This window comes from Kogia breviceps, chromosome 19 (assembly GCF_026419965.1).
Source record: "Kogia breviceps isolate mKogBre1 chromosome 19, mKogBre1 haplotype 1, whole genome shotgun sequence".
NCBI classification, from domain to species: Eukaryota; Metazoa; Chordata; class Mammalia; order Artiodactyla; family Physeteridae; genus Kogia; species Kogia breviceps.
The window spans coordinates 1,293,179-1,319,041 of NC_081328.1; the positions used below are offsets into that span (position 1 = coordinate 1,293,179).

The following is a 25,863-nucleotide window of genomic DNA, read 5'->3' on the forward strand; positions in this document are numbered from 1 at the left end:
CAAGAGGCAGAGGTGGAACACTCGGGTGGCAGGAGAATCAGACCTCGCTGTGGCCCCCAGACCCAGAAAGACAGGCACTACAGGTGGACGTGCGGAGAGCCAGAGCAGAGGGAACCAAGCCCCGGGATGCCAGGCCTGTCACGGGGTGAGAACACAGGAGACACATCTGGGAGGCATGGGAGACTGAGACACTCACGTCCTGTCTTCGTGGGGAAACTGAGGCCCAGAGGTGAAGCGAGTAACCACTGAGTGGCCCGGCCGAGAGGCAAAGGCAGGCAGGCCGGCTCCAGAGTCCAGCCGCCTCCCGCTGAGGCTCGCATGGGAGAGGGGAGGGCCCTGGCTGCAGGGCATGGGGAAGCCTCCGAGGGGGAGTCTGGGGGCCCTGGAGAGGTGACTCCCATGTTTGCCTGGTGAGCGGAGCACAGGGGTCTCCGGCAGGACTTTCTGATGAATGAGGTAGTGAGCTCCCTGCCACCAGGTGTGCGTGCAGAGTCCGATGCCCCCGGTTGGAGGGCCGTTGAGAGGTGGGCGCTGGGCTTCTGAAGGGCCTGAGCTCTCGCAGCCAAACTGCCAATATGCAGGCAACGGGGCCCTGCCCGGGCGTTCACATACAATGGCCCAGGCAGGACTGGGGCCCAAGTCCAGCCTCCTGACCTTGACTTTGCCCACTGGCCACCTTCTCACCACCTGCAGCTGCCTTCCTGCCGCCACCACCAGCGGTGCCCACCAGGCTGGGTAAGGAAAGGGCAGGAGCCGATTCCCTACGGGTTTCATGCTTGCCCCGTTTCCCCTGCACCCGCTGCTGCTTGGAAGGGAGGGTCAGGGCCAGGGTCCCAGGTGTCCAGGTTTCCCCATCCCACAGGCCCTGCTGGCCTGGACTTTCTGTGGCCCCATGACAGACCCCACCTCCCACCAGGGACCGGTAGGCCCCTAGTAGTTTAGGACATGGAAACAGGCCCACACTCGAGGCCAATGGTCCTCTCTGCTTAACGTACAGGATGCAGGACTTCATCTCATCTTCACACCCACCGCACACATGGGCACTGATTTCATTCCCGTTTTACAAAGCTTGTCCGGGGTCCTACAACCCGTCAGGAGGTCAAGGTCCAAACCCACGTCTGTCGGGTAGCAGGGTCTGGAGCTCAAGCCCCGACCAGCCGGGGGGCGGTGGGTGGAGAGGGCACAGGGGCAAGGGGCTGGGGGCACAACGGCCAGGGTGGCGAGGCCACGAAACCCAAGATGCATTTCATCCCAGTGAGAATCTGGGGAGGCTGCTAGAGGGGTGAGCCGAGCTTCCAAAAACCAGTTAAGGAACGGGTGGGAGGGACAGGGACCAAGGAGCGTGACCACGCGTGCAGGCCCCGCCGTCAGGGGCCGGGAAGGTCTGAACAAAGGCCTGGGCGCCCGGCAGGGCGGTGACTCCGGGGACCGCGGCCCGCGCTGCCGTCCCCAGCTCCCCGCCGTCCCGGCGGCGCCCGGCCCAGGAGGGCCGCGCACGCGCCGCCGCCGGGACGTGACTAGGGCAACGTCCACACCGGGAGGCGGCGAGGGGGCGGTGTCTGTGGCAGCAGCCGTCGGGCCGGGGGCTGGGCCGGGGCTCTCGGCGCCGCAATCTGAGCGTATCCTTGCGCGCTGCGCGCTTCCCTGCGGTCGGGTCTCCACTCAGGCACTCCCTTAGCCACCTGGTCATCCTTCAGGGGTCCTCGCGGCCCGCCCGCCGCTAATTAGGGGACAGACGCAGTAGCTAAGGCGACCGCCGGATTGACAGGCATGCGCGCCAACCGGCTTCCGGAAGCTGCCGTCTGGGCCTGCCCGGCGCGTGGCCGGTGGCCCAGTGACAAAAGTGGAAGCGCCAAGGGGGCGGTGACCAGGCAGGCTGGGTTGTGGCGGTTCCCCGGTGACTGCGCGCTGGGGCTGAGGCGATTTCGGGCGTTCGGACGATGCCTTGACGTAGCGTGGCGACAGAGTTGACGGCGTGAGCGCACCCCCGTGGAGGGAGACCTACGGCCGCGGGGGAGGCGCGGACAAGAGGCAGGCTGCAGTTTGGGGCGTTCGCGGAGCCCTTCAGTGGGTGGGGGAGGGGCGGTGGACAGCCCCCGTCTGCGCATGCGCCGGCCCCTCTGCTGACCCGGCCGCAGGCGCGCGCATGCTCTCTGCACGCGGAGCTGCCGTGGCTGGTCGTACTGCGCGTGCGCGCGGAGCCGCCCGCTGAGGAGCGGCGCTGGCGGACGTCGGGCGGGCGGCCGTGACGTCGTGAGGAGCGCTTTAAAGTGCGGGCCGAGCCGGGCGTCCTAGGGTCCGGCCAGGAGTCGGGCCGAGCCTCTGCGGCCGCCCTGCGCGGCATGAGGCCCTGCCGGCGCCCCTGCCCCCCGGGACGCGGAGAAGGCGGAGGAGGAGGGAGCCTCGTCGCCGTCGCCGCATGACCCGTCGCCCCTGAGGCCGCCCCGCCGCCCCTCGACGCCCCTGCCGGGCGGCGCGGCCTCGCTCGCGGGCCTGGCGCTGAGGGCCTCTGCGGCCCGGGGCCCGGGCGCGTACCCCAGAGCCATGCCCGGCCGCCCCGCCCGCCGCGGAGGGCCCTAGAGCAGCGGCGTGGGCCATGGCGGCCGCCAGCGGCTACACGGACCTGCGGGAGAAGCTCAAGTCCATGACGTCCCGGGACAACTACAAGGCAGGCAGTCGGGAGGCCGCGGCCGCCGCCGCCGCCGCCGTGGCCGCCGCGGCCGCCGCCGCCGCTGCGGCCGAGCCCTACGCGGCTCCCGGGGCCAAGCGCAAGTACCCGGAGGACTCGGACCCCGAGCGCAGCGACTTCGAGGAGCAGCAGCTGCAGAAGGAGGAGGAGGCGCGTAAGGTGAAGAGCGGCATCCGCCAGATGCGCCTGTTCAGCCAGGACGAGTGCGCCAAGATCGAGGCCCGCATCGACGAGGTGGTGTCTCGCGCCGAGAAGGGCCTGTACAACGAGCACACGGTGGACCGGGCCCCGCTGCGCAACAAGTACTTCTTCGGCGAGGGCTACACGTACGGCGCCCAGCTGCAGAAGCGCGGGCCCGGCCAGGAGCGCCTCTACCCGCCGGGCGACGTGGACGAGATCCCCGAGTGGGTGCACCAGCTGGTGATCCAGAAGCTGGTGGAGCACCGCGTCATTCCCGAGGGCTTCGTCAACAGCGCCGTCATCAACGACTACCAGCCCGGCGGCTGCATCGTGTCTCACGTGGACCCCATCCACATCTTCGAGCGCCCCATCGTGTCCGTGTCCTTCTTCAGCGACTCCGCGCTCTGCTTCGGCTGCAAGTTCCAGTTCAAGCCTATCCGGGTGTCGGAGCCCGTGCTTTCCCTGCCGGTGCGCAGGGGGAGCGTGACTGTGCTCAGGTAACCGCTTGGGAGGAGGGAGCGGCCCCCAGGAGCCCGCGCTTTCCGCCTCTGACCCAGGCTTCTGTTTGAGGGACGGGGGTGGGCGGGGAAGGGGTCTGCGTTTGAAACACGGGCAGTAAGAAAGCGGGGAGCTGAGCTAGAATTTTCTATCCCGTGGGCAGATTTGATGAGATCGCAGACTTGACTCAGACTAATCTAAAGGCATCTTTCTAGAAGGGTGGTTTTTGGAGTCTCTTTACCTTCGTGATTTGAGCAAGTCACTTCCATTTTGGGCCTCCATTTCCAGGTCTGTGGTTTTAAAAAAGTTAGTTGGGATTACTGTCTAAAAGTCTTTCCAGTTTTGCCATTCTTGGTTTTTTTTAACAGAGAACATGTTCCTGGATTCCTTTAAGAGAGGATATCCTCACAGAGGAAGGCCTCTGAGCGTGTTTTATTGATACACGTTCTCCATTCCCAGGAGGGGGAGTGGCTTCCCTAGAGTTGAACAGATCAGGGGTTGGACCAGGAATAGAGTGCAGCAAACTTAAAATCCCGTCCCTTTTGGCTGCAGAAGAGCCCATTGGTCCTTTGTAAGATGCGTTACCTGTAATCAGGACCATATGAAACAAAGTAAAGCTTGTCTCTTTACCTGGTATTAGGCTTTGTAGCTGTTCAGCAGATTTTAGGCTCTTGGCCTATTTTCAGTCCCAGAACCTGCAGAGAGTTAGCTCAGCGCCCAGGCCCTCAGAGAAGGTTGCCTGCTGCAACACCTTTGCTGTTTATATGAAGCAGGAAATTTACTTGGAAGCTCCCTGCTTCCGGCCCTGAAACAAGTAAATCGAACGATGTACTTCAGTAATCCCCCAAACCTTTTAGGAGATCTAGATTGCAGCTGTTCCGAGGAGCTTGGTTGACCACCAAATTCTAGTACAGGATCGGGAGGCACTGCAGGTTTGTTGTGAGCTGCTTAACTTCTGAATTTCGGCCAGTGCCGTCGGCCACGGTCATGGGGAGGAGCACGGTCCCCGGAGCCCTCTCAGTGCCCTGAGGCAAGTGTTCTGTCTCTTTTGAGGGGAACAGCTGAGGCTGCTTCCATATCTGGGAATGGCAGCAGAGCCGTGTGGTACCCAGCACGTCTCCTGAGGGGAAAGTTGCGAAGTCAGGGGCAGCAGGAGCAGTACTTGGGCTCCCTTATGCGTCGAAAGCTAGAGGGCCACTTACCTCTCAGGTACCCCCGTGTCACGTGGGCTCCCAGCTTCTCCTCAGGTCTGCGTGGTGCTCCAGATGCATGTCTTGGCAGAGCCCTTTAAGATGGGGTTTCCAGGGCAGGCTCTCCCAAGTGGCCTGCCGTGTAGGGCAGTTCGGTGTCTGACTTCATTGAAGGGTTCTCCGTGCTGAAAAGGGTCTCTCACATGGGGGCCATTTGCTCTCTTAATGGGGTACTGGTTTCCCACGTCATCACAGGGCCTCAGGTTTGTCGCAGGCGGTCTGGCCGTGGTCCCGTGTGTCAAGGGGGGGCCACAAGAGGCAGTTTGTGACTTGGAGAGTCCCCTCCCTCCCACGCACGCACACCGTGTATTGAAGAGAGGTTTCGGATTCTTAAAGCGCAGGTCTGTTAGTGCTCAGCAGCGGGGTTGCAGCACCGGCAACTCTCTTCATCTTTGCCTTAGAATGTAGTGAAGTCCCGAGGCTTTCCCAGTCCCTTCCTCCTGGATTCTGACTTGGCCGAGGGGTCCGTGTGGGAGGCTCGGCCACGTCCTGAAAGTGCTGCCCCAGGCTTTGCACCCAGCTCCCCTGTCGTTTGCTTTGGGACCTTGTGGGCGTTCTCTGAGCCGGCTTTGCCGTCTGTAAATAGGGTGATGGCAACTTCCACAGCCTGTTAGAGCTAAAGGTGGTGATTCGGTGTCTAGCAGAGGGCCTGGCACAGGGTCGACCCTTACGCGAGTGCTTTCATACACAGCCGTTTCGTGCTCCCCTGCGCTCTTGTCGGGGAAGGGGCTAGGGATTTGGTGGAGCCTTAAACATGGCTCTTCCCTTCACGGAGTTCACGGGCTGGTGGAGGCCACAGACAGTTACAGCCAGGAAGGTACCCGCAGGAGTACACTGGGGAGGACGTCTTACTCCACTGTGGGGTTTGGGAGTTTTCAGGACCTTGAAGGGGGACGAGGAGGCGACCGGGAGTTCGCCGCCGCCGAGCAGAGGTGCGGGCGGAGGGGAGCGCACGAGGGCCTAGGTGAGGGGTAGGTGCCGACTAGAGGCAGCTGGAGCTCATTACTAGTCCTCAGAGCCAGCCTGGACCTGAGGTCGAGGTTCTGGTGGGGCGTGCCTCGGTGCAGCTCTAGAGCAGAGCTCCTCTGCCGCAGTCCTTGTGGAACGTTTAGCCGGATCCCTGGCTTCTGTCCACTATGCCAGAAGCACCTTCTGTGACGACTAGACATGTTTCTAGACATTGCCACGTGTCTCCCGGGGGTGAAACGTCCCCAGGGGAGAGCTGCTGCTCTCAGGTTCCGGACACCCCGCTAATTTAAATTCTCCAGCACCTGCTCACTTAGCTCACTTGCTGTGCAGGCGCGTGCACACCTGCCAGTTAGTGCTGCCTCTGTGCAAGTCCTGCTTGGGCTCTTCTCTGAGCTGGTAGGAGGGGATGCTTGCTTTCACTGCCTGGTAAGTATCCCAGCCCAGAGCCGTGAAGCTGCGGACGGAAGGGGCCGATGAAGACAGTGGTTCTCTACAGATGCGGAGGGGTTCTAGTAATTCTCACCTGACTGCCTCAGACTTGTGTTGTTGATGGCAGTGGTGTCTGTACCCGTCCAAGGCAATATGGCAGGAATACAGTTTTATATTTAATAGTTGTCAGCGTGGATTTTACTGTGTGGCAAACATTGACTCAGCAGTGTCCAGACGTGGGCCTTTAAAGCAATTCCAGAACAGACCCTTCTGGAAGTGCTTCAGACTTCTTTCCAAACCCAGCTGGCAGTTGTTTTTTTGTAACCTTGCCATGCTGGGCCTGAGTGGGTCCTGTCTTAATGCTGTTCTCTAGAGAAATAAATACTTTTTATCTCTTTTATATCAGTTCATCCTGTATTCCTTTTCCTGTTCCCTGTATGGTAAATACCAGATTAAAACAGATTTCAGATGGATTAATTGGAATAATTATCTCAAGGCTAATTGCTTACTTGCTGCTATTTTTAATAACTGCTGAGTGGTCTGTGGTTGTGGTGGCCACGTGCCCAAAGACCCAGGCCTTAGCCACCTGTCTGGAAGTTACTGTGGCGCCGTGAGACACGCAGTGGTGAGCACAGCCTGTGACTTCCGGTTAACAGTTGATACTGGGTGGAGCGGGCACCCCTTCGGTTCTGGGCAAAGGACCGATCACGTTCAGCTGGTTGAAAGCAAAATTTAGCTTTCGGGCTTAAAATAGTTGGGAATGTAGGGCGGATAGGTCTGGGCCACATCTCTTGTGTGGAATCTTCTGACTCCATGAGAGGGGGAGGAACTTCAGGACGAAGTCGGGGCTGTTTATTCTCAGGAGGAGCTCTGGGCCGCGGGGTGTTGGCTGGCCTTGGTTCTGCCAGGCGTGAGAAGAAGGCAGAGGGCAGCAAAGGAAGGGAAGCTAGCAGGCTAGTGACAGTCTTAGTCATGAAGGTCAGAGAAAGCAGAAAATAAATAGGCCATAAAAGTTTCAGGGCTGTCTGGCCATTTTTGCCTGGGCCGTCGGTCTGCTGCCGTTACTGGGATATGATGCTGGCTCTCTGGAGGCATGGGCTCGCCTTTGCGGACTTTTTCCCCGGAGGTGGTGGGAATACCTGTATCCTTTGCTGAGGTCAGTGAGGCCCCCACGACAGATTGGACCTTGTCACTGGGAAACACAGATGGGCTTTTCTTCCCACCGCTCGTTACCTACCTCTCCCCACGGCCACTCCCATCAAAAAACAAAAACCAGCGTAGCATAGACACTGAAACCGAGAGTTTGATTAGAGTTCCAGTGCCACTACTTTAGCTGTTTGTCTTTGGGCAAGTTACTTAACCTCTCTGGGCCTTAGTTTGCCTCTGCAAAATGGGGCTATTGAAGTTCTAGAGTTGTTAGCAAAGATTGATTCTCTTTCACATGACCGAAGGCTTGAGGTTTTGGTGAAGTGTATGGAAACAAGCTGCCTCTGTGCTCAGCTGCTTTCTGTTTATACCTTGATGTGTACAGAATTGGGACTTGGAGCAGGTTGGCCTTCTTCCTTCTGGGTTCAGAAAGCCCCAGGACTGCTTCATCGTGTTAGGCCATGTGTCTTCTAGGAGGTTCAGGTGTGATTATAGCTTGAGTCTGAGCTCACAGTTCTGCCCCTGTGCCCAGGTGGCTGGCCTGCTGCACCCCAAATCCTAAGTGAGGTCCTGTAGGCCTCTCAGTGGTGAGGCAGGCTTATGGGGGCTGCCAGAGCAGGTAGCCCCCACTGGAGGGAGGTGTCGCCAGGCAGTCCTGGTGACCTCGGCCAGTCCCTCCATCTCTGGCTCTGTCTGCCCTGGGCAGGGCACAGAGTAGATGGGGAATGGCGGCCGCCTTGGAACTGTGCCTTAATAATTCTGCCTCCCAGGCTGTCCCCTAGAGGAGAGGTGTGTAGTCCTGCACAGCCCTTTATAAAGAGTCTTCCAGACTCCTCATTTGACCTGCACCTGATCCTCTGAGGAAGGGCTTGCTGCAGTCTCTGTTTTGCAGATGTAGAAACTGAGTCTTCATAGCAGTAGGAATGTTGACCTCGACACACACGTCATCTAGCGTCTGCTGTATGCAGAGATGAGTAAGGCCTTTGCAGAGCTTTGTCTTGTAGGGAAGAGAATTGCCACAAGGCTGAACTGCAGTAGCAGAGAGGGTTGGGTGGGTGGTGTGGGGGAACCCAGCCTGGGGAGTTGAGCAGAGCTTCCCAAGAGAGCGGAGACTTTTCAAGAGTCACTCTAAGGCATAGTGTGGTGGGTGACAGCCAGGCTCTTGCTCTGGGTGCTTGCGGCACACTAGTCAGTACTGCATGGCGGGGGGGGGGGGGGCTTGGGCTCAGTGCAGGGCAGTACCAGCCTCAGGTATTTCCCCTCTCCCTTCCCTGTGAGAACAAAAGAGGAGGAGGCACTGGAACTTTCCTTCATGCCAAGGGTAGGCCTGGACCCAGGGTATATTAAGTTTCAAGCTGGCAGACTGGCACTTTCAAACAGTTTTCTCTTGTAGCAAGTAAGTTCTTAGCGGTAAATAACCCTCTGTGGTCTCTGTTGGACACATTCTGCTGAAGTTTGGACAGAAGAGCTTCCTCTGATCAGGACTTGGAGCCTCCCACCCCCAGCGGAGCTGGATACTGAGGACGGGTTCAGTAGGCTGTGTCGTAGCTGCCAGGAAGTTCTAGAAGACCAGTGCCAGTGAGCTGTTCAGGTGGGGGTCAGTGAGCGCCATGGTCATTTCTGTGGGCCCGTGTGGTCTTCTGCACTAGTTCTTCTGAGGCCTGGGCTGGGGGACAGGAACCTGGCATGACTTGCTCTTTGTTCTAGAGCACTTTGGGAGGTGGGGGCCCTTAAAATTTGACCAGCATCTGGATCTGCTGCTTCTGTGTTACAGGATGCAGTTCCTTGCTGAAGATGGGAAGTCAGGGCCCTTGGCAGGTCCTGTAGCCAAGTCAGTAGACTAGTAACACTCGTTAACAGTAAGGAAGGTTGCCTGCAATGGTACTGCAGGTCTAGGCCTTAGAAATATGCCTGGGATTGCCTTTGGGGAACTGGACTTCACTCTTTGGGAAGGTCCCGTGTTAATATGGGACTGTCTTGGAGCCCAGATCTGCACTTCCCTAATGTGGAGTGACAAGAGAGAGCATAGGATGAGATCCAGAGCTCCTAGCCCTGGGAGGGGGCCCAGGAGGCCTCTGCTGCAGGGGGAGCCTGGATGAAGGTTGTCCAGGACCCCTGGCTTGTGTCAGGTGCTCGGTAAATGGGGGTGCCAGGCACCCTGCATTGCTCTTCTCCAGGGGTGCTAACCAAGAAGACGTATAACTGTAGTTCTGCCCGGAAGAGAGGAGGCACTGACCCTTTTAACAATCTCATCGTTAGTCACCACAGAGGAATGTCATAAGTGACAGCACAGAGCGCCACCACAGGAACACCCAAGAATCTACTGCTGTCCCTGCAGTTGCAGGAGCTGAGGTTTTGGCCCAGCATGTGACTCAGCTAAGGTGACAGAGCTCAGGTTCTAACCCAGGTCTCTTCAACTCCTCAATCCCTGTATGGCATTTCTCTCTGGGCCTCCAGATATTTTCTTAGAGATTTTTTTTTTTTTTTAATGTGGACCATTTTTTAAAGTCTTTATTGAATTTGTTACAGTATTCCTTCTGTTTTATGTTTTGGTGTTTCGGCCATGAGGCATGTGGGATGTTAGCTCCCTGACCAGGGATCGAACCTACACCCCCTGCATTGGAAGGCGAAGTCTTAACCACTGGACCACCAGGGAAGTCCCTAAATTTTTTTGTGTGTGTATTTTGGCCATGCCGCGCGGCATGTGGGATTGTTCCCCGACCAGCGATTGAACCCAGGCTTCTGTAGTGAAAGCGCTAAATCCTAACCACTAGGCCACCAGGGAACTCCCGCCTGCAGATGTTAATAGGTGTTGTTTGAGAGAAGGTTCCGTGGTCAGTGCTCAGTTAAAGTCAGCTGTAGTAATTCTCAGGTCCTTTAACATACCGATGCTTTCTTAAACTCATCAATATTTCCAGATTGATTTGACTGTGGGCATTTGTCCGTAGTTATCTCACGGGACTGTTATTTACAGAGAAAATTGAAAACCTCTGGTCGAGGAGCAGGTCAAAGGGGGAAAATCCCTAAAATAAGAGCTCTTTTCTCTGCCCTCCCCATGGCCTCAAATCAGATTTCTGAATCAGAGGTATTTCTCTCTAGGACTTTTTATTTTTTATTCGCTCTTGCGTCTAGTTCTTGCCCACGTGGGGGCAGCCTGGCCATTTTGAGGAGTCCTTCCCAGGCCTCTGGTGTTTCTGACCATTGCTCCATCCACGTCTTCACAGCTACCCTTGAGAAGGAGCTAATTAGCAGCTGAATAGAGGAAGGTTGGTGGTCCCGGCGGCAGCCAGGGAACCCTGCGCGGGGGAGGAGGCCTGTGGCTGCGGAGCTGCCTTGGCTCAGTGGGGGGCTTAGTGGGGGAACTCGGGGTGGGAGTGCCTCATGGCTGCCAGGCTCCCAGTGAGGGCCTGTACTCAGGGAGCTGAGTTTGCTTCCAGAGTTTCAGATCGGAGAGACATTAGTTGTGAAGAGGACAGCCATCTACCCATACTCATTGGTCTGAGCAGTTTTCAAAATCGTGTAACTTGATGAAGAAAATAAATAGATACTTGAGTGTGATGGGAATTCTTAAAATATTCCAAACACAGCTGTCTTCAAGATTTTGGATCCCCCAAAATGAAGGTTTTTGAAAGCATTTTTTCCCAGTCGACAAATTCTCTTTTTGAACCTTGCAGCCTTAGTTCTCTCTGGTGACTCAGTGCTGTCAGTGTCTGCCTTGGCCTCCTCTGCCATCCCAAGGGTGGGGGAGGGGGAGATGCGGTTCATATCTTCTCCCCAGGGTCTGGCCTGAGTCACTCCATCGACCTCCAAAGCCACTAAAGGTGTGCCCTCTTGGGGACCCTTTGAAAGAAGGGCCTCTGGCCTGTGCAAGGGGATTCCTGCTGCGGTTTCTGCTTTAAGACCTGCTTTTACCTCATCCCAGGTTTTCCCTTCAGTGGTTTCTGGGCAAAAGCATCCTGGAACTTAACACGTTATTTCCTCCCACATAGATCCTTGAGCCTGTCATGTAATGGGGTGGAGGGTGGCCGTTAAGACTGGGACCCTGTTTCTGTCTCCGTATCCCCGGGGATCTTTGGTTGTCCATCCACTCTGCGTGCTCACGTGCTCTGTGTCTCTTTGCAGTGGATACGCTGCTGATGAAATCACTCACTGCATCCGGCCTCAGGACATCAAGGAGCGCAGGGCAGTCATCATCCTCAGGAAGTAAGTGTCCTGGCGTCTGGCTCCTGCGGACCTGACTGCGGCTGGAGGCCCGGCCTCCTCTGTCAATAGCCCTCAGCATGCGGGCTGAGCAAAAGCACACGCTCCCAGTGTTTGTGGGCTGGCTCTTGAGACAGGATTTGGGGGACATTCTTCCAGACCCTGCCTCCCCCCACCTCTTCCTTTTCCTTCCTCCTTGGTTCTGATTTGTCACGTGTGCTTCTCACTGAGTATTTTTAGATTGTGCCTCAGCAGCTTGCTTTAAAAATGCCTGTGTTTTCACTTCTGGGAGGAGCAGGGAGTGAGGACAGGGGACGTAGGTGGGTGGCTGGCTGCGTGTTGAGCAGGCACGTGGCTTGTGGCTGTCCCTCTTCTTTGGCCAGGGGGTCACGGATGCACTGACCAACACTGCCAATCCTGGCATCTCCAGCAGTTCTTTTTTTTCTGCTCACGAGGTGAATGGACTGACCACGTGGACACGGTCAGGACAATCCTGCCTTGAGGCGGGGGTCCTGGGAAGGCGGGCTGGTTGCGCAGGCTCGTGTAGTCGTCGGTGAGCAGGACAGTGCCTAGACCCGGGCTGGAGCAGCATGTCCTGTAGCTTGCCTTGTTGGTGTTTTTTTTAATTTAAGTAAACTGTATTTTTTAGAACAGGTTTAGGTTTACAGAAAGTCGTGAAGATAGCAGAGAGCTCTCCGTTCCCCCTCCTGGTAACGTCTCACTCACATCAGTGTGGTATGTTCATCACGGTCATGAAACCAGTACTGATCCGGGACGGTTAACTGGAGTCCATCGCTTACTCCCATTTCCCTAGTTTCTCCTCACGTCCTTTTCTGTCCCAGACCCCACAGGACATGCAGTTGTCGTGTCACCTTAGCTCCTCTCCGCTGCGACACTTTCTCAGACTTGCCTCCTTCGTGGTAACGCTGACCGCCAGGTGTGTGGTGGAAGGTCCCTCAGTTGGGCTGTGTCTGGTGTTGCCTCGTGCTTACACCGGGGTTGTGGGTCTGGGGAGGAGACCGCAGAGGGGCAGCGCCGTTCTCCTCACGTCACGTCCAGGGCGCAGGACCTTCCACTGTCGACGCTGACCCTGAGCGCCGGGCCGAGGCTGTGTTCGTCACTGTTGCCCCCTGTCCACACCGTCCTCCCAGGAGGGACGTCGCTGTGAGCGGCCCACACGTAAGGAGTGGGGGCTGAGCGCCACCTCTTTGAGGGCGGAGTCGCCACACAGATCACCTGGAATCCTTCTGCATGGGAGGTTTTGTGTCTTCTCCCCCACGTGTTTATTTCTCGTTCACTCATTCCTGACAGCAGTGTGGACTCGTGGTGTCTATCCTGTGCTCAGCTTGTCCCAGCTTTGGCCATTGGGAGCTCTTTCTTTTTTTAAGTACATCCTCACTCTCTGGCTTGTCATCTTTTTAACTTCAGTTTATCACTTTTGCGTCTTGGCCCTTTGGGTCCGGAGCTCCAGTACATTGTGGTGGTGATGTCTCTTTGGCACGGCTCTGCCACATTGGCAAGTCAGAACGTTGAGTCTGTTTTATCGTCTGTAGAATGGAGGTGACCCAGACGTGCGGGACAGTCCTGTGGTGCGGGCAGAGCCCTGGGTACCTAGGGGAACTCCAGACAGTGGTCAGCCTGGCAGCGTTTCTCCTCTAGCCTAAGAACATTCCCAGAATCCAGCAGAAGAAGGGTTTTTGGGTTTTTTTTTTTCACGGTACGCGGGCCTCTCACTGCCGCGGCCTCTCCTGTTGCGGAGCACAGGCTCCGGACGCGCAGGCGCAGCGGCCACGGCTCACGGGCCCAGCCGCTCCGTGGCACATGGGATCCTCCCGGACCGGGGCGCGAACCCACGTCCCCTGCATCGGCAGGCGGACTCTCAACCGCCGCGCCCCCAAGGAAGCCCAGAAGAAGGGTTTTTATCTGCTTTTCCGCTTGCTTTTCCCAGTGCGGTCCAAAACCCAGGACCCGGAATCGAGGCAGCCCGATGTGTTGCTCCCTTCTGGCCTTTCCTCCCCAGTCATCTCTTATCAGGTGTGCCTCGTACCTCCAGCGGCAGCCAGAGACCAGGTGGCCCACCTGGGGCAGGAGTGAGGGTGGTGGGGGGGGAGTAGAACCAGAGCAGCGCCTCCTAGGTGTTCCTTCCCAGCTCCTCACAATAACTCATCCCAGGGAAAGCTCCACTGGAGGTGGAGGAGGAAGCGGCCAGAGCTGGAGTGTTGGGTCGTTCTTCTGGCTGTCTCTTCCTCGAGCGTACCTGGCTGCCCGAGCCGGCTGCTCCTTGGTGGAGCTAGCACTCTGCACTGTTGTTGTTTTTTTTGTTTATTTGTTTATGGCTGCGTTGGGTCTTCGTTGTTGCTGCGCGTGGGCTTTCTCTAGTTGGGGCGAACGGGGGCTACTCTTTTTTTTTTTTTTTTTTTTTTTTTTTTTTGCGGTACACGGGCCTCTCACCGTTGTGGCCTCTCCTGTTGCGGAGCATAGGCTCCGGACGCGCAGGCTCAGCGGCCGTGGCTCACGGGCTCAGCCGCTCCGCGGCACGTGGGATCCTCCCGGACCGGGGCACGAACCCGTGTCGCCTGCATTGGCAGGCGGACTCTCAACCACTGCGCCACCAGGGAAGCCCTGGGGGCTACTCTTTGTTGTGGCACGCTGGCTTAGCTGCTTCGCGGCATGTGGGAACTTCCCAGACCAGGGCTCAAACCTGTGTCGCCTGCACTGGCAGGCAGATTCTTAACCACTGCGCCACCAGGGAGGTCCCCAGGACTCTGCACCGTTAACCAGCTCACCCAGGAAGCTCTTTGGCCAGCTGAGCCCCTGTAGCATTCTGACCGAAGAGAATGGCTGTTGTGGGTGACTGGGCTCTTTGACCTTCTGCCCTGAGTGGGTCCAGGAGCCAGCCAGGGACTGGGCTGGAAAGGAGTGGATGGGTGCCCCCACCTCCGCAGCTTCCCTAGGCTGCTGAGCTGGTGAAGTGCCCAGCTGTAGGCAGCCCACCCAGGGGACCAGAGGAGAGGAAAGGGCAGCTGTCTTGCCTGCAGAATAAAATCCAAGGTCTCTGTTGGACTTTGCCTGTCCATCCAGCCTCCTCCCTCGATGTTCTCCCTGTTGTCTCCTTCCCACCTACGTTAAATTACCTGCGGCTCCTAGGGTGGCCCATGCACTGATGTCCCAGACTCTTGCAGCAGTGTGGCCTCTGTTGGGATTGCTTTCCCTTTTGACCCACCCCCACCCCCCAGATGACCCACATATACGCACTGAAAGTTGGTTAATCTAGCGGTTCTTCAAGGCTCAACCATTTTGACACGCAGGAAGCATCATATACATGCAGCTCTCTCAGCCCACCCCCTACCCCCTGCTGTCACAGCCTGTACACTTGTCATTGTGAGTTTCCAAAGCTGTGTTCTGTTGGGGGCAGGGAGAGCCCTGTTCATCTGAGTCCCAGCACTGAGGCCGATCCAGAGGAGGGCAGCTCTGGTCGATGAGTAGCACCAGGTACAAAAGGACAAGCTGGTGACCTGATGAAAAGGGGTGCATCCTGGCTCAGGCGCTTCCCAGGGGTCAGGGATGTGGCCTTGGTGGGTGCCTGGCTGACTCTTGTGTCCTTGGGTGAGGCCACATCCTGACAGGTGGGACCCGGGCACTGAGCCCGGCCCTGCTCCTCATAGGCAGGTAGGGTGGCGCCAGCTCTGCCTTCTCTTAGGTTCAGATAAAGATCGCACAGGCTGCAGAGGGAGGGCCTGGGGCCTCTGTCACCACGTCAGGCTGGTCAGCACTGCGGTCGTCTTTCTAAGGGCCTCATGGGGGGAGACGGGTGGGCGGTGGTCAGGTTCTTTCTGGTTCAGCAGAACACGGCTCCTTTGCATGTGGCTGATGCTGAGTCTTCATGTAGGAGGTGGTGCCATCGTTTCTTGCTGGGAGTGGCCTTCGGAGAGCCTCCCCGGGAGTGCAGTCCCTAGGCTGCAGCTTAGTGTCATCTGTTCGGGGTCACAACTAGTAAATGGCTGAGTGCGGCCTTGAACCTGGGTCCCCTGGTGCTGGGTCTTGTGGCCCTTGGTGGTTTGCACAGTGGTACACCCTGAGCCCTGCCCCGGGGCGGATGCTGTGTGTTGAAGAACCCAGAGCCTCACATACAGAAGGGCTTTCTTGCCTCTGCTGCGCCAGTAGAGAGCTGGGGGCTGAGAGTATTTTAAGCGGTAGGGGGCTACCCTCCAGGGTGCGGGGTGAGGCTGCAGCTGCAGGTCGGTCAGCTCTCGAATACGCCCAATTTCCTGGAATGTCGCTGTTTCCCAGCCTACCTAGAGCAAGCTGCTCCACGTGAATCTTTGTCAATCATTGGTTTCCCTGGCAGGGAAGCTGGACCTACTTTTCTGGAAGTGTGGTTGAAGTTTTAAATGACTGGTTGGAGAACCAGGAGACTGGCCAGCTTCCAAGGTGTGGCAGTCCTTGGGGTGGGGGAGTATTTGGTTTTTCCCACAGTTCCCTTACGTGCAACCTTCTAAGGGCCTTGCGTGCTGCCCTCCGCCAAGCACTCACCTACTAGGTGCCGGGCGCCGGGTAGAGTGCTTCCCACACATTAACCCTGAGAGTGGAGGGTGTGGACTCTGTTCGGACAGGGGTTCCAGCAGGCAGTGAGCTGCCTCGCCTTTTCTAGCCAGTTTGGAGTGATCTCTGAGCAGGGATTCCCGACTTGGGAACGTGAAGCATGCCGTGTGCTCGAGGCACCCGAGGCGGGCATGTAGGAGACTCCACGCTCCCTTGGGGCCGGGTCTGTGATGGGTGGGCGCTTTGCACGCTCAGACAGCACAGGCGGAGTGAGCGGTGTCCTAGGAGCATGGAGCGTGCCCACTGGGGCCCAGCGAAGACAAACAGAAAGATGACCTCCGGCTTCGGGGGCTTGTTGTTGGGACAGGCTTGTTGGGACAGGCTTGGTAGCTCTGGCTCCTGAGCTGGAAACTGCTGGCCAGGCAGAGTTGGTGAGCTTGAAGGCAGGAAGTATAGAGGGCCTCTGTAATGGAGGGGCAGTGAGGGAAGGAGGCACTGGATCCAAACTTCAGCGTCAGGCGATGGCTTGTGGCCCTCAGGGCCTTCTGGTTGGTGGCCAGGGCACCCAATCTCTTGGTGTTCAGGAGGCCCCCAGGCCTGCGTCGGGTTGGCCTACGAGACTTGTGTTCCTGCGTGATTAACCAGAGGGGACGGCTCAAGGTGGCGTAAATAGCCTGTTTCTTTGCTGCTGGTCAAGTGGAGCTTGGCGCACAGGGGGCTGACGTTTGGAAAAGCAGCTGGAGAGTCACTTGGCGAATGTTAACCAAAGCTGGTGTGTGCTAGGCTCTGTGCTGGTGCTGGGGAGGTGGTGAGTGGTCTCTTCTCATTCACCTTACCTGTGGGGGAAGGTAAAGGTTTAGCGCCTCACCGGGGGCTGGTCAGGAAGGCTTTCCAGAGAGGTGCCGCCGGAAGGCAGTCGGGGTGGTGTGTGGGCCTCAGGCAGGCTTCGGAGAGGCTCAGGGGCAAGGACAGGTCAAGCAGAGGCGCTGTTCCTCGCAGAGGCTCCGAGTGGGGAACACGGTGGAGACGGGCGGGGCGGGACCCCGTCGGAGCGCGTCAGAGTGCTCGCTGCTGAGCGGGGGGTCTGGAGGGCCCTGGGGAGCAGCGAGGCCGGGGAGCAGCAGGTGGGGGCTCGTTTAGGAGGGTCTGCCTGTGGGAGGCTGAGCTAAACGGCCCACTGGGTCATTCGGTCCGGGGGTGCCTGGGGTCAGAGGGAGGCCCTCCCAGAAAGCAGAGCAGCCAAATGCAAGGCTGGGTGTGTGGACGAGCAGAGGGTGTGCTCTGGGTTTTGTCCCTAGGCTCTTGGCTTCCTTGATCCCAGCCAGGCCTGAGATATGGCCCCCACCGGGACACCTGCCTGCCCCTGCTTGTGTCTCCATGATTTTTGTCCCGGTACCAAGGACTACCCGCCTTTGTTCCCCGGGAGTTCAGAGATGGGGTGTATCCACAGCCTGTCTGAGGAATAAGGAGGCGGTGAGGCCGCCAGGAATGTGACTGGCTTGGGCTCCTGGCCTGGCTCTCTCCCTTCTTCACTGAATACAAGTTGTTACCTGAGCCCTGTGTTCTTACCTGAAAATTGGGGCCATTGCGATGCTGGAGATGGTTAAACTGGAGACTGCTGTGTGTGCTTCTCCTCGGCCCTTCCTCACCGTTGTCCCCACCCCCTGATCTCGATGGGGCAGGGGTAGGGGATAAGGACGGCTGCGCTCGGTCAGGTGCAGTGTGAGGAGAGGGGAGCCCAGAGCCATGGTGGTCAGCAGCCCCGGTGCGGGAAAGCAGCCTCGCTGTCAGGTCTCCTGGTGTCCTGGAGGACAGTGAGCCCTTACCAGGGCCTGAACTGGGGGATCCCTGAGCACCCTGATCCTGGCCCTGTGGTCTGGCTGGCGTCTGTGGAGCCCTGGGTTACGCGCCTGTGGCGTGGATGGCGTGGTGGTAACCAGGCTGGGCGATTGGGAGAGGCTCCCCTCGGGATCTGGGTGTTTTGTTGGCCTGGCTCGGGGGAGGTCCGCTGGGAGCCCAGGACCATGTATGTGCTTGGGGTGCCCTTTCTTTGGGTGAAACACTCAGGTGTCCTTCAGGCTCCTCTGATTGTAGCAGGCTGCTGCACCCGTGTCAGCACTGCCATGCAGGGAGAGCAGGGCAGGAGTTGGAGAGAAGCGGGTGGTGTTGGTGGGAGCTGGGAGGCGGTACTCTTGCAGGAGGGAAGGGTGTGGGTCTGGGCCGTGAGGGAGTCTGATACTTAGAGGGGCAGGAGCGTGGACCTTGGGGCCCAGGGCGCCCGTCGGCGAGGAGTACCCCGACAGGCCTGCCTCGCTGCACCCTGCCTGCTCGCTCCCTTGGGAAAGCCAGGCTTTGTAGCACAAGGGTGCTTGGGGAGGGCGGAACCAGCAGTTGTGGGTGGTTGGCAGCGGGGCCTGAGGTGCAGACTGGTTCCCCGTCTCCCAGAAACGGTGGTCTGCCTCTGCCGGGACCGCTCTCTGCTCTGCTGCGGTGAAGAGAGCCTGCCTGGGCTTCAGGGCCATCCTGGGGTGGCAGCTGTGTGGCTGAGGCCAGTGACTGGGTCTCTGACTTCGCACTCTCCCCCTCCCCCACCCCCGCCCCACCGCGCCCCAGCAGCTTCTCCGCAGGAGCCCATGATTGATAAAGGAACGTGAGGGCAGCACCTAGACAGTCAGTCTCCTCCCTTCCTCTCCGGTCACACGTTAATGTTACCTTAATGCTTGGCCATCCGGTACCTAGGCCCAGTCCATGCTTTGTCCTGGGGGCTGTCCCGACATACCTGGGGTGCCTTGCCGTGACCCCTGGATGTTGGCTCAGATCTGTAAGGAAGGTCTTGTTTCCTATTACCACCGGAGGAGGCGCAGGCCCAGACCTTACTGCTAGAACTGGGCTTCCTGCCTCCAAACCTGCGGCTCTGTCTGCTGAACCCTGGCCTGCTCCCTGAGAGTTGGCTGTCCTTTAAGAGGGGAGGGGTGTGCTCTGAAGGCACGCTGCTGGTGGGCTCTGGGCTGCGCATCTGGCTCTAGCCCGGCTTCTTGCAGCTTGGTGGCTTTTCAAAAGTAGAGCTCCTCCATCCGTTCTGAGATGTACTTGTAACAACCCCAGGGAATGTGTCGGGAGCCATTTTGGGCCCCGGAGCTCCTACTGCCCCCAAAGTGTGTGCGGGAGGCTGAGTTTCTGGTGGGGCCGCTTCTGATCACCCCTTCCCTGAGGGCCGGCCCTGACGGTAGCAGAGCTGCGCCTTCCGTCTCGTCTTCTCTCAGGCAGCTGGAGGGACGTAGAGCCTGTCTGTGTGCCTGGCTTCTGTCCACTCTCAGCTGGTCCCACCTGTCTCCCCAGCCTCCCCAGCAGTCCCAGACCCATAGCGATGGGCCCCCACTGCTGCCCGCGGCTGCCCGGGCCAGCCGCCCTAGTTGCAAGCAGCTCAGGAAGGGCGGGCCCCACCAGGGCTCTGTGTGCCAGCCATGCCTGCGTGGCAGGATGTGCCTTCCAGCCCCGGAGGTGTGTGGGCCAGGCTCTCCTCTTGGTGACGCTGCTCTTCTCTGGCCGCCCTCACTCACCCGAGGAAACCACTTCACGGTCTTGGGCCGTGGGTCCTGCCCACACGGGCTTTTCTGCCCTGGGTGTGTGCTCCCGGCACCCACGGGGTCTTTGGGTCAGCTCCGCTCGGCAGTGCCGGAGGGGCGCTTTCCTTCTCGAGGCTTCAGACCCTGGAGTCCTCTGAGTCGAGCTTTTTCGCTCATGTCACATTTGGTGTGAGCTCTCAGCGCAGGGATCTGAGGCCTGGCCTGGTCGACGAGCGGTCTCGGGGCTTCGGTGACTCTGGTTCCCACCCTCAGGTCTGGGTGCGCCCAGCACCACCTCTTGCCAGTGCTCTCGAGAGCATCCTAGCCTTGAAGGGGGCAACTTGTCTTTGGTCTCTAGACCCTCAGAACTGAAAGAGGCCTTTGCTCCGATGGGGAGACAGGCCCCGAAAGGGATGGTGACTAGCCCGTACCCTTGAGTGGAGCCTCGGGGCTGGATCTTCCTCTGGCTCCTGGGTCCTAATATCTTCTGTAGCCCGGGGTCCCTGGAGTGGAGGCCGAGACTGGGGGGCCAGGAAGTGCAGCCGGGCCCCTCTGGCTTCCCCGTCTAAGAGGCCTGGAGTCTCACCTGCGTTAGACTTTTCTCCCAGGACTTCCCGGCACACGTGACTTCCCTCCTAACTGACCTAGTCTTCCCTTCTGTTATGAGGACCGGACGCGGCCGTTCCCAAGAACCCAAGGCAGCTCTTGGTTCCCCTTCTGCTCTCTTCCCCCAGCGTTCTTGTGAGGATGTCCTTCGAGGTGCCACAGCACCTTCTTCCTCAGAACCCAGTTGTTCCTTTGTGGCCAGCGGCCCATGGGAAAGATGCCTTCAGGGCCTTCTGCCAGCTGTGCCCCCATCACTCCCCGCCCCAGGCCTCTCTCCTGCCCCTTGCTGCCAGCGGCCTGACCTCCTGGCCTCTGTATCACACAAGAGGCCTTGGGGCTTCTTTGAGGCTTCCCAGGCCAGCTTCCTCCTGTCCTGACTTCCTGAAGGACTCGGATCGCTGCCCTGGGCTACCCCCACCCAGTCTCTCCATCCCTTCTTCCCCCTCCATACTTGCACGCTTTTCCTCGACTGAGTAGTGTGTTCCGGTGCTAGGTGGGGGCTTTGCCTTCAGAAGCCCCCTCTGGCCTTGGCTTGGCCAGTGTCCCGGAACCAGCAGAAGCTGCCAGGTGGCTGTGGTGGGACAGACCCAAGCGTGAATGTGGGATTGGGTCTGGACCCTCCTCCTGGCTCTACCACAGCCTCGGTGTCCCCGTGTAAGGGTAGGGAAGCTCTTACTCTGTTCCCCTCCAGTCCTTCCACAGGCCTGGACCCGGGGAACCCTTCCTGTCTGGTGTTTCAGGCAGGGGTGGACGTGTCTGTTGGAGTGTGTTGGTGCCCACCACTGGGGCCCTCAGTCCTCTGGCAGGCGCAGCAGCTGTCCCTTGAGAACCTTTGGGCCGGAGGAGGGTGAGGTGGGGCTGCCTCGTCCAGCTGAGAGCCCTGGGATCCTTCCCCTGGGGCGGCAGGTCACTGGAAGTCTCCAAACAGAAGTGTTCCCATCCCCGACTCCTAAGCCTGAACTTGGGAAGGACGGTCTTTGCAAGTCAGCTGGACCAACTCCTAGCTGAACCATGAGGAGACTGAACCTCAGAGCAGAGACTGCTGGCCTCCACCTAGCCCGGCCAGAGAAAGAATTGGTCTAATTGGGCCACACCCTTACCAGAGGCCCGCTGGTGACCCCACGTGCATTTCCTTTGCAGGACGAGATTAGATGCACCCCGGTTGGAAACAAAGTCCCTGAGCAGCTCCGTGTTACCACCCAGCTATGCCTCAGATCGTCTGTCGGGAAACAACAGGGACCCCGCTCTGAAACCCAAGCGGTCCCACCGCAAGGCAGACCCTGATGCTGCCCACAGGTACTCAGCTGCGGTCCCTCAACACAGGCCAGCAAAGCAGCGCCACGGCGCCTGGCTGCAGGGCGAGATGGGTGGGAAGCCAAGGGTAGGTGGTTAGGAGCCGGGCATTGTCCACCTTTCCAGTGCCTCCTGTCTGGTTCCCTGGGGTTGGTGGCATTCTCGACTAAGCCCTGGCCATCCGCCTGTGGGAACGCTGTGTGCCTTCCCATGCCTTCCCTGGTTCTGCTCCCTGACACACGCTCCGGCGGGTTCCATGGGACGTTAGGAGGGAAGCGCAGGACTCGGAAGGTCGCAGAGCAGGGGCCCATTTCAGAAGGGTTTCTGAGGAAGCTGTTGAAGCTGAGACTGGAAGGATGGGAAAGATGGTACGGGAGGGGCAGTCTGGGCTGGGGTACCGTGTGGGCTGAGACCCTGAGACAAAGCAAGAGCTTGGTAGTTGCGGGGCTAGTGGGGTCGGTGAGCAGAGAAGGGAGAGTGCGAGTCGGGGGAGGGCTGAGAAGCCGAGGGGCTGGCAGAACCAGGCCGGGTCTCGAGGCTGTGATAGGAAAGCCGCCTTCTGCCCGGCGGCCTTGGCGGTGTCCTGGGGCCCCAAACTCGGAGCCCAGCAGACCTCACAGGGTAACCGGGGAACGTCTCAAAGACGAGGGGTGACCGTTGGCACCTGCTGGGCAAAGACACGGTGCTGCCACTGCCACGCACACCCCCTCCGTGGAGAGCCGGTGAGCTGGGGTGGGCCTGGGCCAGTCTCTGGGTAACGCCTCCCCCACCCCTTCCCTCACAGGCCTCGGATCCTGGAGATGGACAAGGAGGAGAACCGCCGCTCGGTGCTGCTGCCCACACACCGGCGGAGGGGCAGCTTCAGCTCGGAGAACTACTGGCGCAAGTCCTACGAGCCCGAGGACTGCTCGGAGGCGGCGGGCAGCCCCGCCCGCAAGGTGAAGATGCGGCGGCACTGAGGCCGGAGCCGCGGACTCGGCTTGCTCCTCACTAGCCGCCCCTCCTCTTGTTGCGTTTTGAGGTTTTTTTTTTTCCTTTCCTTTTCTTTTTTTTGATTCTTATATTCTTTTCCCTTGGTTTGTTGCCTGTTAAGGCTGAAGAACAGAATTGGCCAGGACCTGGTTCTCACGTTCTTGGTTTTCCTCCTGGATGGAAAGGCTGTTGGCATCTGTAGGCACAGAAGCTCACGCTGGAGTGGCCAGCGGAGGCGTGGGGGGCAGCTGTCCTCACGTGGGGCTGTGTCAGGCTGGGTTTATTTAAAAGAAACAAAATGTTTTGGTTTAGAAAAATTCTTGTTTTGCTTTAAATGTAAATCTTCTTAGTGTTGTAAATGAAGTTCAATCTCCTCCCCCTCCCCCCACTGCTGTCTGCGACGGGTTGAGGTCTTGCCGGCTCTGCAGGGGGCCTGCTGCCCTCCCACCCCTCACCTGCTCTCCAGGCCCCAGCAGCTCATGCAGATACCCCTCCTCCTGCAGCAGGTGTTAGGGAGGACCCGGCAGAGGCCTAGGTAGTGCCAGCCCCTGTTGCCCCAGAGCTGTTCAGTTGGCCGAGACCCCGGGCTTCCTGCATGCCCTCTGGCCTGCTCTGCCCACGGGTCCCTGCGCTGCCCAGGGGCCGGCTGCAGTGGTCCTGACCTCTTGCCAGGAGCCCGCCTCTTTGCTGGGTTGCTCCTTTTAAGCATACACGTGTGATTGTGTGGAACAGTTAGACTTGCCGTGTTGGGGCAGTTTTAGGAATTGTTTCTACCTGGAGGGACCGGTGTCCTTCTGAGTCTAGCGTTTGGGCTATGGAAAATCGTTGTGGTGTGTGGTAGGGTTTTTGTTTTCTTTTGTTCTGAGTTTTCATTTTTTCCTTTGGTCTCCTGGCTTTTTCCTTTCCCTTTCCTTCCTTCTCCATCGGCCCTCCTTGCGCCTTCTCCCTGTGTCAGTCCCCATAGGAAGCTGCCTGCCCCCTCTGTCCGCCTGCAGCATGCATCCAAGGCCAGAGCGCGGGCCTGCAGACGGTTGGTGCCTCCTCCGCCTCAGGGCCGTGAGAGCTGGGGAAGGAAGGGTCCTTTAAGAAATAATAATGAAAGGGAAAAAATAAGTGACGTCTTTGGCAGGCTCCACCCGCTCAGATCCTCGAAGGCTGCAAGGTTCTGCTGATCTGGGTTCACTAGGAATGTCCTCTTGACAGCCAGGGCCAAGACCCAGGCCTGCGGAGAGCGAGGCCCTCCCAGTCCCCAGGCTGCTACCATCCCAGGGGGCCGGTCTTACAGAAGAGGCTGCAGAAGGCTGGGGGGCAGCCACCATCAAGAAGCCCCTCTCGGGCCGGGACTCCTCTGCCAGTGTGGATTCCTCAAGTCAGGACTGCATAACTAAAGCAGTTGCAGGGGTTTTTTTTTTGTTTTTTTTGTTTTTTTTTTTACAGCTTTTTTCCCAAAAATGATTTGTAGTTGTGTGTGCAGCACTTTGCCCTGATATGTGTGCTCTACAATAAAAACCAAATCTAATATATTTTGAAACAGTTGTCTGATGCTGTCGTAAGAGAGGGCTTGCCTTTGGTTCTTCCTTAATCCCTTTGTTTTGCCCTGAAACTCTGAAGGGGGTGGGGAGGCAGAGTTCATTGCCCACCGAGGCCCCAGAGGAGAGGAGCAGTTGCTGACGCAGGGCTGAGGACAGGCTCGCCCACGGTCTTTCCTCCAGCTGCAAGGAGGATGGACTTCGTAAACCATGTGTGCAGGTGCCCAGGGCACCGTGGGCCCACAGGAGCCGAGATCCTACTGTGCTGAGTTCTGGAAGCCCGTCTTCCTTGGGGTGACCCGAGAGGCTGCGGGCCCGTGGAGCAGGAACAGCATGAGCAAAGGCAGGAGAGGGCCTGGCCCTTGTAGAAAATACGTAGGTGGGTTTGCTCACTAAACAAATTCTTGAGTCCTACTGTGTGCTGGCCGAGCCCTTACTGTGGCTCCATAGTGAGCAAAACCCTTCCAGCCCCTGCTCTCAAGATGAGTACGGTAGAGCTGTGGAGGCAGATCCAGGCTTGAGGCAGAGGGGTTTGGGTAGAGTAGGGGAGGGGTCCAGGGGGTTTTAGTCCCTCCAGATCCTGGACCTGGCTCCCAGGTTCTGGTCAAGGGCTTTGGTCTAGAGTCTCCCTCTTTCACTTCCAGTGCCCAGAGCCAGTCTGCTTGGCCAAATTCTTGCTGTGAAAACCTGGCAAGCCACTTAACTCCCCATTTAACAGGGAGGGGAGAGTCCAGAGGGAGCAAGTGAGTGGCCAGGGCTCAGGCCTGCAAATCAGTGACAGGATGTGAAGTGGGGGTGGGCCAGTTGGGCCTGCAGGGGTAGCCACTGGGCTGGGTGGACAGGGCCCTGGATGCCCCGGAGAGAAGACATTGGAGCTGAGGGAAAGGTCACCCACACCGTGCCTGGGCCCCCGACTCGGGTCCCGGGATGCAGGCTCGTGCGGAGGGCTGGGGAGCTGCGAGGGATTCTCCGCTGCAGCCGTGACAAAGCCAGACCTGGGTTCTTCCTAGTCCCTGAGTGAAGGAGGCCCTTTCCCTGAGGACGGAGGGATGAGGCCAGAGGAACGGGGTCCAGCCCTCGGAGGTCCTGCTGTGTCTCTGGCGCTGGTTTCTGTCCCTGTACGGCGGTTCCATGGCACCGCGTCTCTGGGACTGTGAGAAAACTCTTGAGTAGTCGCAAGCAGATGCGGGGCCGTATCTGAGTCCCCGAATCTGGCTGTTCCCAGCCCTCTGCTGGGGCGCTGGCTAGCTGTTTGGGCCATGTGCTGAGTCCCATCTCTGCTCCCAGCCCAGGCTTGTATACAGTAGGTGCTCTAAAAACATCTGGCTCCAGCCCTTCCCAGCTGGGGAGCCCATCCCATTCCTATAATCCTGTTGTGTGGTGGGGGAAACTGAAGCCCAAAGTCACATTCGTTCATTCAAAAAATACGAGTGTCCGACTGTGCTGAGCTCTGCTGAGGGTGGGTACAAGACAACCTGGTGTGTGACACACACACAGAAGGTTATTACAGATCGTACTGATGATAGATATGTATGTAGCACATAAATTAGTAATAAAACATAGTACTCTTTAAGTTCTGTTTGGCCAGTTGTTTCTCACAGAACGCTTCTATTGATTTTTGTTGCTGTTGAGTTTCTTGTATTTGTAGCTCACCTGTGCTGGTGATTCGGCCACAATATGGTAAACGGAGCCGCCTCCCAGCTGCTTTCGCTTCCTGGGGCTGCTGAAACAGATCGCAACAGGTCCGGGGGCTTAAAACAACAGACGTTTATTTCCTCACCGTTTGGAGGTCAGAAATGTAAAATCACCACCACTGGGCTGGAATCGGTGTGGCAGGCCCCTGCTCGCGTCTGACAGCTCCCGGCGGCTGTTGACATTCCTTGACTTGCGGCCACATAACTCTCGTCTCTGCGTCCATGGCCACACGGCCTCCTCTTCTGTGTCCCAGATCTCCTCTGCCTCTCCCTCATTACAGCCTCCCTGGATAACCAAAA

The 25,863-nt window shown here is 58.4% G+C and overlaps 1 protein-coding gene across 2 annotated transcripts; it reads left to right on the forward strand.

Annotated features, from left to right (window-relative positions):
• Nucleotides 1-2,515: 2,515 nt before the first annotated feature.
• ALKBH5 (alkB homolog 5, RNA demethylase) lies at nucleotides 2,516-25,442 on the forward strand. Of its 2 annotated transcripts, XM_059048452.2 has the most exons (4): nucleotides 2,516-3,366; nucleotides 11,284-11,364; nucleotides 21,216-21,371; nucleotides 22,153-25,442. In XM_059048452.2, the coding sequence occupies exons 1-4, from the start codon at nucleotides 2,597-2,599 to the stop codon at nucleotides 22,325-22,327; spliced, it is 1,182 nt and encodes a 393-aa protein (XP_058904435.1). In that variant the 5' UTR covers nucleotides 2,516-2,596; the 3' UTR covers nucleotides 22,328-25,442. The 2 variants fall into 2 exon arrangements, with proteins under 2 accessions (XP_058904435.1, XP_066876911.1); XM_067020810.1 differs by lacking the exon at nucleotides 11,284-11,364 and having other exon boundaries at nucleotides 22,153-23,871.
• Nucleotides 25,443-25,863: the final 421 nt, after the last annotated feature.

Coding starts and splice junctions, on each gene's coding strand:
- ALKBH5 (XM_059048452.2), top strand. CDS start 2,597: ATGGCGGCCGCCAGCGGCTACACGGACCTGCGGGAGAAGCTCAAGTCC. Junction 3,367..11,283: donor GGGAGCGTGACTGTGCTCAG/GTAACCGCTTGG, acceptor GTCTCTTTGCAG/TGGATACGCTGCTGATGAAA. Junction 11,365..21,215: donor GCAGTCATCATCCTCAGGAA/GTAAGTGTCCTG, acceptor TTTCCTTTGCAG/GACGAGATTAGATGCACCCC.